This window comes from Sphaerodactylus townsendi, linkage group LG03 (assembly GCF_021028975.2).
Source record: "Sphaerodactylus townsendi isolate TG3544 linkage group LG03, MPM_Stown_v2.3, whole genome shotgun sequence".
In the NCBI taxonomy this organism is placed as follows: Eukaryota; Metazoa; Chordata; class Lepidosauria; order Squamata; family Sphaerodactylidae; genus Sphaerodactylus; species Sphaerodactylus townsendi.
In genome coordinates, this window is record NC_059427.1 from 144034818 (window position 1) to 144047326 (window position 12509).

Below are 12509 nucleotides of genomic sequence, written 5' to 3' on the forward strand. Positions count from 1 at the left end.
TGTGGCTGGCTCGGGTTTGGGGGCAGAGTAGGGTTGACCGGGAGCCAGAGTTTCTGGGCTGCATTCCCAGTTTCTGGTGGGCTGTGCCTCGTGCAACTTTGTTTGCAAAGGAAGTACAGCGGGTGACTGGCTGCTCTCTCCAGCTCACCGTCCCCAGATCAACACACTGTTCCTTTAGGGAGGGGAAAAACCCCCAAAGGTCTCAGAGGGACGGAGCCCCCTTCCCCAGTTCATGAGACGAGTGTCAAAGGTCTTGACTTCCCTAACCCCCCCCCCCCCGTGCAGTTATGCCAAATGATTGATGGGGTTTCAGACAGATTTGAAGGGTGCAGTGAATACTTTAAAATACTTTACAATATTGCAACTTTTCAGAAGGATCAGTTTCCCATCACAGGTGGTGAATGTGAGATTTCTAACTAGTGCTGGGGGGAGTCTCAAGAGCATATTATCGTTTGTTTAGTGCAGGGGTCTGCAAGCTGGCCAATTGGCCATGCTGGCAGGGGCTGATGGGAATTGTAGTCCATGAACATCTGGAGAGCCACAGCTTGCAGACCCCTGGTTTAGTGAAACATGTATCTCATCACTGCCATCTGCAAGACACCAAATGCTGCCTGCTCACTTTGACATGCTTTTGGATGAGAAACACCCTTCAGGTTGACTTTCAAACCCTTGCATTCCATGCATTCCGAACAGCCACTGTGGTTCATAACAGGCGCACTCTAATCTGGAGAACTGGGTTTGATTCCCCTCTCTGCCACTTGAACTGTGGAGGCTTATCTGGTGAACTAGATTAGCTTGTGCACTCCAACACATGCCAGCTGGGTGACCTTGGGCTACTCAGTTCTTTGGAGCTCTCTCAGCCCCACCCACCTCACAGGGTGTTTGTTGTGGTGGTGGTGGGGGGATTGTCAGCCCCTTTGAGTCTCCTTACAGGAGAAAAAGTGGGGATATAAATCTCTTCTTGCAAATGCTGGGTTGGACCCAGCAATCCACTGGCACAATTAGTTTTTATAACTTAGGACGAATGAGAGCAAGCATGGCATAGGGTTAGAGAATCAGGCTAGGATCTGGGGCAGGGGTCTGCAACCTGCGGCTCTCCAGGTATTCATGGACTGCAGTTCCCAATTGGCCATGCTGGCAGGGGCTGATGAGATTTGTAGTCCATGAACATCTGGAGAGCCGCAGGTTGCGGACCCCTGAATTCTGGGGAGACCTAGGTTCGAATCTCTACTTGATCCATGGGAGCTCACTGGGTGGGCCTGGGACAGTCACACCCTCTCAGCCTGACCTGAGGGTTATCGCAAGGGTGAAACGGAGGAGAGGAGAATGAAGAAAGCCACGTGGGTGCTCTGCTTGGCAGAAAGGCAGAATATAAATCCTGTCAATAAAAATCTCAGATACTGTCAAATAAGGTTAAATATCTTCCAAAGTTAGCCATGTTGGTCTGCAGTAGAAGAGCTAGATTCGGGTCCAGCTTTTGAGAGTCAAAGCTCACAGTATCTGATGAAGGGAATTTTGACTTTTGAAAGCTGATGCCCGGAAAATCCTGCTGGCCTCTGAAGTTCTCCGGGACGAAATCTTGCTGTTGAGTGTTTGCATGGGTTGACTCGAGCAAGGAAGCCACAGCCTTTGGTTTGCGAGACCCAAGCAAGGCTGTGAACGACCGGAAGCTTCGGAGATGATTAATTCACAGGGTCGCCATAAGCCATGTGGGCACACACCTGGTCCTCATTGCTTGGCCGGTCGGTGCCTTCTGTCTGGCGCTTCTCCTTGACCCAAATGGAGTAGTGGTTAAGAGCAGGTGCACTCTAATCTGGAGAACCGGGTTTGATTCCCAGCTCTGCCACTTGAGCTGTGGAGGCTTATCTGGTGAACCAGATTAGCTTGTGCACTCCAACACATGCCAGCTGGGTGACCTTGGGATAGTCACAGTTCTTCAGAGCTCTCTTAGCCCCACCCACCTCACAGGGTGTTTGTTGGGGGCGGGGAGAGGGAAAGGAGATTATAAGCCCCTTTGAGTCTCCTCACAGGAGAGAAAGGGGGGGGGATATAAATCCAAACTCTTCTTCTTCTTCTTCCAATACCAAGATGCCGATCAGCGGCAGCCCCAAAAAGAAGCAACTTGATGCCATTTAACACACACAAAGCATTTGCAGAATATTTGACACACAATATATATTGAAGAGCCTTTATTTAGAACCAAATTGGTTTGGCCTCTAGTGTTACGGGGGTGGGGGTGGGGTGGGGTGAGTCACTACCTTGTAGTGAGCAAGAGAATAACAATTTGGGAAGGGTCGTTAAACGGAGTTCCTGTTGATCCAGGCGTCATCCGAAGGCAGAGTGTTCCTGAAAGCAGAAGTGAAACTCCCCTTCCTTGGAGTGTGTCATTCTGGCGACACAGAGAGAGAGGGAGGGAGGAAGAAGTTCCTTGGCGTGGGCTTGTTTCCAGCCAGCTCCACCTGTGACCAGCAAAGCACTCTCAGGGTGTGGCCTCAACAGGTTGCACAGGCTGACTTGTGGCCAGGATCCAGATGAGTCACCTGTTCCGTCGCAGTACTGAGGAAGGTGTGGATTCTGACATTCACAGAGAAGGGAGAGCAGTAGAAAGCTGGTTGCTCTGCTTTCGATCCTTGCAGGGCAAGAGCAGAGGTGGCCCAAATGAAGAGGGGTGTGTGTATGTGGGGGGGGGGGAAATGGTCCCCCCGTACCCCACTTACGTGGCTGGGCCACCACCAAAACCCCCCCGGCCTGGTGGGGCCGCCAATGAGGGGAGGGGGTGTGGGGGGCAATTCTCCGTCCCCCATGTGACCAGCTGGCGTGTGCCCAGGGGCATGTGACTCACATGTCCCGTGAGCGTTCCACCTCTGCCTAAATGTGCCCTCCACCTGTCCCAGGAAGGGCTAAAGGCAGTGTGCTTACTCTTGTTAGTATCAGAAGGTGACCTTGTTGGTTTGCAGTACAAGAGCTAGATTTGAGTCGGGTGGCACAAGGGACCAACAAGATTTTCGGGTATAAGCTTTCGATGGACCGAGCTCTGACAAAGGAGCTTTGACACTTGAAGGCTTGTGCCCGCAAAATCTTGTTGATTTCTAAGGAGCTTGCAGGTTCAAATTCAGTTGTTCTTCTCCCATTGGCGAATCCTTCTTGAAACTTCGCAGCCTCTCTTCACCATTCCTGATTGCAGGAAAACTTCCTGCCCCTGTGAAGGGCAAACAGAAAGCAGATTTGGGGCATCCACAACTAGATGAAGAAGAGTTTGGATTTGTGTCTCACCTTTCTCTCCTGGAAGGAGACTCAAGGTGGCTGACAAGCTCCTTTCCCTTCCTCTCCTCACAACAGACACCTTGTGAGGCAGGTGGGGCTGAGAGAGTCTTGAACAACCTGTGATAAGCCCAGGGTCACCCAGCAGGAATGTAGGAGTGCGGACACACACATCTGGTTCAGCAGATAAGCCTCTGCCACTCAGGTGGAGGAGGGGAATCAAACCCGGTTCTCCAGATTAGAATCCACCTGCTCTTAACCACTACACCGCACTGGCTAGATCAGAGGCCCCTTGCCTTTTTGAGCCTGTGGGCATGTTTTGAACTCTGGCACAGCACAGAATGGCTTGTGCAGGCTGGAGACAAAATGGCTGCTGCCGCTTCCCTTCCGTCCCACAGGGACAGTCCTTGTGGTTGTGGTGGCAGCTGCTGCCACAGCAGCATTTGTTTTAATCTGCATTGCCAGTCCAGTGGCCAGTGGAAAGCCTTGCTGGGCAAAAGTCGTACCTGGCCTACCTGGCCACTTCCTAAAAATGCTTGGTAGATGCCAAAAGACATGTTGGTGGGTGCCGTGGTATCTGCAAGCACTGATCAGCAGTGGCGTAGTGGGGAAGGACAGGTGCACTCTAATCTGGAGAACCAGGTCTGATTCCCCTCTTTGCCACTTGAGCTGCGGAGGCTTACAACAACCCTGCCTGAGACCTTGCAGAGCCGCTGCCAGTCTGAGCAGACAAGTCTGACCTCGAATGTCAAGCCGTGGCTCTGCGACCAACGTCAGACCCAGTGATTTCAATCAGAAGCCTTTATTGACAGACGGCAGCATGGCTACGGAGAAAGCCACTTCTGAAACTGGCTTTCCCAAATGCCTGTTTTATGCCCAACACTCATGGGCCGATTCAGTAGGAATCAGCTGCGTTTATTGGGAGGATCTGCGGCCCTAAGAGGATGCCTGAACTAAGCCTGAGTCAGCCCTTCTTTTTTCCTCTCTGTTCCTAACTCTGTGTTTTGTCTCCTCCCAAATCAAGCCACAAACAGCACAGTGGAGCCCACGTCGACCTCTGCTCCGTATCGCCTTTCGGTATGTGTGTCCGTCTGCCGGTCTAAGAGCTTTTTAGGGGTGCCAGGCAAGCAGAGTGTCTCTCTGGGTCTGGAGGAGGTCCCCTTTCTGTGGGTATTCCCCTTCTTGTTGTGGTGACGTGGTGGTGGTGGTGGGGGGGGGTTGATCCTTCATATGCCCTGGCCTGGTGTGGCAACTCCCCACGTCATTGTTCCATCATTACACAAAGGGAGCTGCAATAAATAGAGCAAGAATTAGTAGCCAGTGAACGAGTCGTCGTGATCTGACATAATTCTGAGAGCCAGCGTGGTGTGATGGCTAATGGATTCTAATCTGGAGAACTGGGTTTGATTCCCCACTCCTCCAACTGAGTGGCAGAGGCTTATCTGGTGAACCAGATGTGTTTCCGCACTCCTACATTCCTGCTGGGTGACCTGAAGGGCAACAGGTATATTTAGAATATATAATCCTGTCAAGCAGAGTAACGAGCAGAAATGTGAATTGCGTGGCACGTTAAACAAGAATAGTTATCTCTCAAAAGACCAGCCGTTTTACCTCACAAGTTCATAAACATGAAGAGAACTTTAACTGGGAGAGAAAAATAAACAGTATATACATATCAACAAAGTATCACACATATATCGTTACATTCACGGCTCATCGTTCGTTACAGTTTGGTTGTGATAATAAGCTTATGCAGCATCTTAGTCAAAAAGCACTTTTACATAGCATTGGTTAGCAGTACACAGAGAAACCTCTTTTCTCGCAGTCAGGGAACAACAGAACTACCAACGGTCCTTAACCGTCAGCTTTAGAATGTTCGTGCAGCTTCCCAGAATTCCCTGCTGCTTGTGCTGCTGCTGCATGCAAACAAGGATGAAAATTCCAACATGACCTTGGGCCAGTCACAGTTCTCTCAGGACTCTCTCAGCCCCACCCACCTCACAAGGTGTTTGCTGTGGGGAGTAGAAGGGAAAGGATAAGCCACCTTGAGTCTCCTTACAGGAGAGAAAGGTGGGGTATAAACCCAAACTCTTCTTCTCCTCAAAGGGGCAGCAGGGGAGAGCTTTTCTCTCTGGTGCTGCTCGTTGACTGTGGGTGGGTTAGAGGGAGCTGTGATCTTGGGACACAGTGAGCTCGGTTGGGGCAGTTGGGTGAGACTGGGGTCATCATAGGCCCTGTGATGGTCATTTTGCAGATCAGGTTCTTCTGACCGTATGAGAGGTCAAGCACTTGATTCAGACAGCAGTATTTGGAAGGGTTCCTGTAGGGTTGTCAATCTCCATGTGCGACCTGGAACACCCCCCCCCCCCCGAACTACAACTGATCTCCAGGGACCAGAAATCAGTTCCCCTAGAGAAAACGGCTGCTTTGGAGGGTGGTCTTAATGGCACTGTACCCCATTGAGGTCCCTCCCCTTTCAGCCTCCCCCCCCCACACACACACTCCAGGAATTTTGCTACATGGAGTGAGCAACTCTAGGCTCCTAGAAGTCCCAAAAGATGATGCCTGACATGCCTGGCAATATTGTACTTCTCCAACTGAGCACCCAAATGTTTAAAAAGCAGGCAGCGGGGGGTGGGGGTGGGCAGGTATGCAGGGGTATCCCACATGCCCAGGTGCACACCGTTTTGTCACATGGGGAGGGGGGGCTGGACGCTGTCCGGGTCTCTGCACCCTGCCTCTCCCGCGGTGCAGCTACCCAGCCAATGCCCAGCGGCTCCCCTGTGCCGGGGTGCTGCTCACTGGCCAAGGTGTGTGCCGCGGCTGCAGGCTGGCTCCTGTTCACCCACCCCCCAGGGAGGCTGGAGAGGGCAGGAGCCAGCCTACCCCCGCAGCACCCATCCGAGCTGCCCTCTGCCAAGCCCTGCCCCCGGCCTCCCTGCAGGCGGACTGCTGCCCTCCACAGGCTCTGGGGAAGGCAAGAGCTGACCTGCACGGAGGCTAGGGAGGCGGGGCTTGCTGGTCCAGGAGCCCAGGAGCTGGCCTGTGGCCGCGGTGCCCATCTAAGCCCCACCCTCCCTGCTGGCTCCCATAAGTGGGGCACAAGGGGGGAACATGGGGAGCTGGGCGGGAGGAGGAGGCGTGAGGAGCCCCCGGGCACCATTTAGGCCTGGTACGCCACTGCAGGTAGCCATCTGATTTTTTGCGTGCCTGTCCAGTCCGTCTGGCAGTCACCGTGCGGTCTCTCTTTGCTTCCTTGGGGCAGAGCTCGGAACTCGCTGCAGCCATTGCTGTCCCGGTTGTCTTTTTTGGGCTGCTGCTGATCGGCCTCTTGATCTTCATGGGACTCAAGGTCCGGGAGAAGCGCCAGACCGAAGGCACCTACCGGCCAAGCAGCGAGGAGCAGGTGGGTGCCCGCGTGGTGACGAATTCCAACCTCAAGCTGCCTCCTGAAGAACGACTCATCTGAAGCGGGGAGCGAGCGCTGCTCTGGGGCGATACTTTGCGCCGAGCCTCTTGGGACTTAAAAAGCGAGACGGATCTTCTGGCTGCAAACTGCCCTCGAAGAGAAAGATCCCCATGGCTGTTGAGGGGCTTTGGAGGAAGCCGAGTGCCGGCTGCTGTCGCTTGACACACCGGCAAACTCAGATCTCTTTTCTGCCTGCTTGTCGAACAGAGATGGCTAGCTGGTGCCAACTGCCTGGTGCGGGACTCTCCTTTCTTTGTGCCGCACGAAATGAAGAACTCTCCTCTCTGCCGGTGGATTGTGCAGGGTTGCTGCTGGAGCCAGTGCTGGTGATGGCTTTGCGGGTCTAGGAAAGCATGCTGGAGTTGCCGTGTGGCTTTCTGAGGCTTGCCACTGGTGGTCTGATGCGTGTGTGTGGGGAAGTGGGGGTCAGAGTTGTATATTTAATTTTTTTTTAAAGCAAGTGGATTGCACTATGCCTTGAAGGGTGACACTATTTAATAAAAAAGAAAACGCAGCTCCTTTTTTTCAGCGTACTGGGAGAAGATGGCAGCTGGCCCTTAAAGGGACTTGTGTTTGCGTGCTGTTTGGTGCATTTGGTTTCCTGGGTGGAAAGGTGACTCCCGGATCTCGCAGCAAAGGCTGGCCGAAGCGCATTGCCAACTCAAGCCTTGGATACAGACAAAAGGAGAGTCCCGGACCTCAGAGGAGGCTTGGGATCTTTTTATTCAAGTTGCTGAGAAATTGGCCTGTGCTTTGTGCATAACAGTAATTCCAAGCATCCACAAAGCTTTTCATCATGCGTATGCAGTGTTAATTTCTTCCTGTTGGGAGGCAGAGGCTGGGCTGAGTGGTTTGCCTGAGTTCACAGGGGCAGGGAGAGGCCGAGGGGATTTGGAGCTCAGGCTCTTGGCTGTCGCTCCTGGTCACTTTAACTCTGAATTCCAGTCTTTGCACCACTTTGACATCCTTTTTGCTCTCTGACTTCTCTGCAGTTGGGAGTGGAGCCTTCTCAGGGGCAGCTGATTGTGTCTTGATCTGGGGGCAGTTGGAAAAATCAACTCTGACTCACAAAAGCCTGTTCTGAACTAAACGGTTTTGTTTTAACATGTTACCCAGCTCCTGTGTAAAAGGGAGAAGAGTTTCTAATGTTGAGAGCCAGCGTGGTGTAGTGGTTAAGAGCAGATGGATTCTAATCTGGAGAACCGGGTTTGATTGCCCACTCCTCCATCTGAGTGGCAGAGGCTTATCTGGTGAACCAGATGTGTTTCCGCATTCCTACTGGGTGACCTTGGGCTAGTCACAGTTCTCTTCAAACTCTCTCATCCCCACCTGCCTCACAAGGTGTGTCTGTTGTGGGAAGGGAAAGGAGCTTGTAAGCCACCTTGAGTCACCTTACAGGAGAGAAAGGTGGGGTATAAATCCAAACTCTTCTTCTTTTTGTGGTAAACAGAGCAACCTTCGTAGACTGAAGGGTAAAATGTCAGAGCCGATCAAACTCCTGGCCACGTTGTGTGCAGATGGAAGGTCCCTTTTCTAATTGGCACAGCCCTTGGAAGTCTAGCAAATGCCCTGATGCAGTGAACAGGAGGTTGGCAAGGAAGGTCAGTTGTGACCTGTGGCTACACCGCCTTCCTTTCTGTTAGGGGTGCCAGCACAAAGTGAGACAATTCCTGGAGATATGGGGGTGGAGCCCGAGGAGGGCGGAGTTTGGGAAGGGGAGGGACCTCAGCCGGATATAATATGGTAATATTCTTGCCAACTCACAATCATCTCCCTAGTGAATTATGCCCCATTTATGGCCACATCTCTTAGGATGTGGTTCTTAACAGCATCCAAAATCCACCACTTGGAAGTGGCTGCTCTGCTTTGCCTCGGGACGAGTTTGCTTGCCTGTGTTCGAAATGCTGACCTCCTCCTTGGAGAAATGTGAATGGGATCTGCTTAGTATTCACTCTCAACAAGACATGGGTCACGCGGGGGAAACGGTCCCAATCCCCCTCAGGTGTGCCGTCAATTGCATGAGCTGCAAAAAGGGTTGCTGAGCCTCCCTTTCGGCCCCGGGTGAGATTTGTCTGTGTGGAATACAGTGAAGAAGGAAAAGGCAAATGTTCGTTGCATCAATTAACATTTTTGCTGCAGGCACCTTGAAATGTACATTGGTTTGGAACTGCGCCCTCTGAGCCAGCGTGGCGTAGTGGTTAAGAGGAGGTGCACTCAAATCTGGAGATTCCCCGTTCTGCCACTTGAGCTGTGGGGGCTTATCTGGTGAACCAGATTAGCTTGTGCACTCCCACACACGCCAGCTGGGGGACCTTGGGCTAGTCACAGCTTCTCGGAGCTCTCTCAGCCCCACCCACCTCACAGGGTGTTTGTTGTGAGGGGGGAAGGGCAAGGAGATTGTCAGCCCCTTTGAGTCTCCTGAAGGAGAGAAAGGGGGGGGGGATATAAATCCAACTCCTCTTCTTCTTCTTCTGTTGGCTTACACCTGCTGCTTAGCAGTGGGAACACATAGTGAACAGTGTGAACATACCGGTTTGTGCATTGGAGTTGGAGGGCTGGTGGAGCTGGCTGCTGGCTTGGGTCTGCTCTGTGTCATGTGTGAAACGGCCCACAGAGCAGCTGCCTGAGTGCCGGACCTCGCAGGCCTTCCGCAGCTCATGGTTTGGAGGGAGGCGGGAAGACGAGCAGGGGGTGAGGTTTTTCCACCCTGCAGGCGGCGCTGTGCTCATGGTCCCGTTGTTCTTTCACATCCTCAAACAGGTAGGCTGCCCTGCCCAATCAATTCCGACCATTTCTAAACAAGTGTGGCTCTGGAACCAGACGTGAAGCTGCCAGCGCCCGACAACCCAAGCGTCGTATCGGATTTGGTTCCACAAGGGCTGAGCTCCACACTGTCGGCCGCCCCACGGGGCTTTTTGCGGCTTGCGGATAGACATTTCTCTTGCGATGCTTCCAGACGGACTCCTTCCCGACACAGGAAGGAGGAAGAGTGGGAGCAGCTTGCGAGGGGGTTGGATCCCCTTTTCTCCCCTGGCTGACTTGTCCATGTATCATCTCACTTTGTTTTTTTCTGTTTTCATTCATTGCCTTTCCTTCTTTGTTTTTTTAAAATTAAACTGATTTCCAGTATTGCTGTCTTTCTGCCTCGCCCCGCCTCCATGCCTTGGAAGAGCATCAGAGAAAAGACGAGGCCGCCCTGCTCTTTGACCGCACCAGGACTGCTGGGTTCTCGACTGTTCCTCCAAGCAGAGGTGTATCTAGGAAAAACGGAGCCCGGAGCAAAATTTGAGCTTTTTGCCCGCTCTTCCCCGCCCCACCAGTATCTAGGGCAGGGGTCTGCAATCTGCGGCTCTCCAGATGTTCATGGACTACTGATTGGGCTGATGGGAATTGTAGACCACAAACATCTGGAGAGCCACAGGTTGCAGACCCCTGATCTAGGGAAAATGGGGGGGGACCCTGGGAAGGGTGGAGCTTGGGAGGGGGAGGGACCTCAGCTGGGTATAATACAGTAATATTCTTGCCAACTCACAATCGTCTCCGGGTGAGAGAGCTCCGAAGAGCTGTGACTAGGCCGGGTTCACCCAGCTGGCATGTGTTGGAGTTCACAAGCTAATCTGGTTCACCAGATAAGCCCCCACAGCTCAAGAACTGCCTTGGTTGGATGCAGCTTTATACTGTCTGGCTCCACCTCTGAAGTCCATATGACTTTAGAGGCAGAGCTTTTGAAGCGAAGCCAGCAGGGTGGGGCCTGCAGTTCCAGGCTGGGTTTGGCCTGGCTGGATCCAGCTTTAGACTGCAGGATTTGAAAGTGGAGCCTGCAGTTCAAAGCTGATCCCAGCCAAGCCCAGCCTGGAAATGCATCCCCCCCTTCCCCCCAGTTCCACATAGAGTTGGGATGGGGCTTGCCCTTGATTGCCCTGGATGACATACTTGGAAGATATGCTTCTGAGTTCGAAGAGAGTTTAGGAAAAACCATGTGATTGACAACAGCGTTATAGTTATAAACCTCACTAAACTTGGGGATATAAAATCTCATCCAAATTACTGTGTCTGGCCGTCTCCTCCACCTCTACAGTAACAGGCATGCATGTCCTCTTGAGGCCTTGGCTGCAGAGGCAACGTTTTACCCCAGGATTGAAGGGTTCCAGGTGTGGTTTGTAACATATATCTCCTGCAAGTTATGGAGCAGCCCAAGTATGAAAAGGGAAAGATTGAGGAACAGATTGAGAAGAATTTGGATTTATATCCCCCCTTCTCCCCCCCGTAACAAACATCCTGTGAGGTGGGTGGGGCTGAGAGAGCTCCGAAGAGCTGTGACTAGCCCAAGGTCACCCAGCTGGCTTGTGTTGGAGTGCACAAGCTAATCTGGTTCCCCAGATAAGCCTCCACAGCTCAAGTGGCAGAGCGGGGAATCAAACCCGTTCTCCAGATTAGAGTGCACCTGCTCTTAACCACTACACCAAGCTGGCTCTCTATATCTCGTGTTATGAAAGGAATTTAGGATTTCTAGATTTGGAGAGCCTGGAAGGAAGTCTCAGCTCCATCTCAGGCTGTCTGTTGGACAACTGTAGAGACACAAAGCTGCCCTACACTGAACCAGGCTATCCATCACAGTCAGTATTGCCCACTCTGACTGGCAGTAGCTCTCCAGGGTCTCCGGCAGAGGCCTTGCACATCACATTCTACCTGATGCTTTGGAGGTGCTGGCCATTGAATGTGGGGCCTGCTGCGTGCCAAGCAGATAGAATCATAGAATTGTTTGGGACCTCCAGAGTCATCTAGTCTCTGAACATCACAGGAAATTCACAATTTCTCTCCCCCCCCCCCCCCGACCTCTCATGATTAAATTTAGTTTAGATATATTGGTATGGGTGGGAGGGTTTTGAATCGGCATCCGAGGTGTTTCTGGTTTTATTCAAAGTACTGTATTGTATAGATTTTAAATATTGTTATAGTATAGTTTTGTTATGTCGTGTGCCGCCCTGAGCCCTCCGGGGGAGGGCGGCAAATAAATCCAATGAATGAATGAACAAAACCAGCATTGCTGTCAAATGGCCGTCTTCCATCTGTTTCAAAACCTCCAGAGAAAGAGAGCCCACCATCGCTAGGGGGCAGTGGTGTAGCTACCATTGGGCAGGGTGGGGACAAATGTCCTAGGTGGCCCCCTGTTCGGTCACGGAAAATCGCCCCCCACACCCCTCGCCTCGCAGGGCCACTGCAGGACACCTCTCGCCCGGGCCCTGCCAGGCCCAGCAGAGGCTGCAGCCGAGTGCCCCTCAGCCCCACCCGGCACAGCGGGGGCTGCATCAGGGCACCCATTGGCCCTGCCCTACCAGACTGGCCGGGACTACCACTGGCTCAGGTAAGTGGGGCGCAGGGAGTGGGGCGGAGGGCGCAAGTGGCGCCATTTTGGCCTGGGCTCCAGTTGCCCCCACTATGCCTCCGCCTGGGGGAAGCTTGATGTGCTGAGGAACTGCTGTCACCTGGTGGATTCCGCACAGCATAAATATAACCAACATCTTTAGAAGGTTATAAAAATACCTGGTTTAGCATTGTGTGTTCCCACAGCACGGGCGAGCACAAGCGTGTCAGCCAAAACGGACCTTTTTTCCCTGCCTGCTGCATGGAGCTCACGCCAGTTTCACGGTGGCCCCCGCCGTTTTGTGTGCTGCTGCAAATTCTCTGTGGAGACTCCCCACGGAGGTTTCCTCTGCTTGGAGCTGATCTGTTGGCTATTTCACTGTCAAAAGTAGATGAATAAGATTTGTTTACCCCA

General features: G+C 52.7%; 1 protein-coding gene across 1 annotated transcript in view; it reads left to right on the forward strand.

The window, feature by feature from the left end:
• The window catches only part of CRB3 (crumbs cell polarity complex component 3), a 29707-nt gene extending 22463 nt beyond the window's left edge, over positions 1-7244 (forward strand). Inside the window, exons 3-4 of the mRNA XM_048487841.1 lie at positions 4286-4338; positions 6527-7244. Coding sequence (XP_048343798.1) covers positions 4286-4338; positions 6527-6730 — 257 coding nt within the window. The 3' untranslated portion in view covers positions 6731-7244. The remainder of the gene's footprint in view (positions 1-4285; positions 4339-6526) is intronic.
• Positions 7245-12509: the final 5265 nt, after the last annotated feature.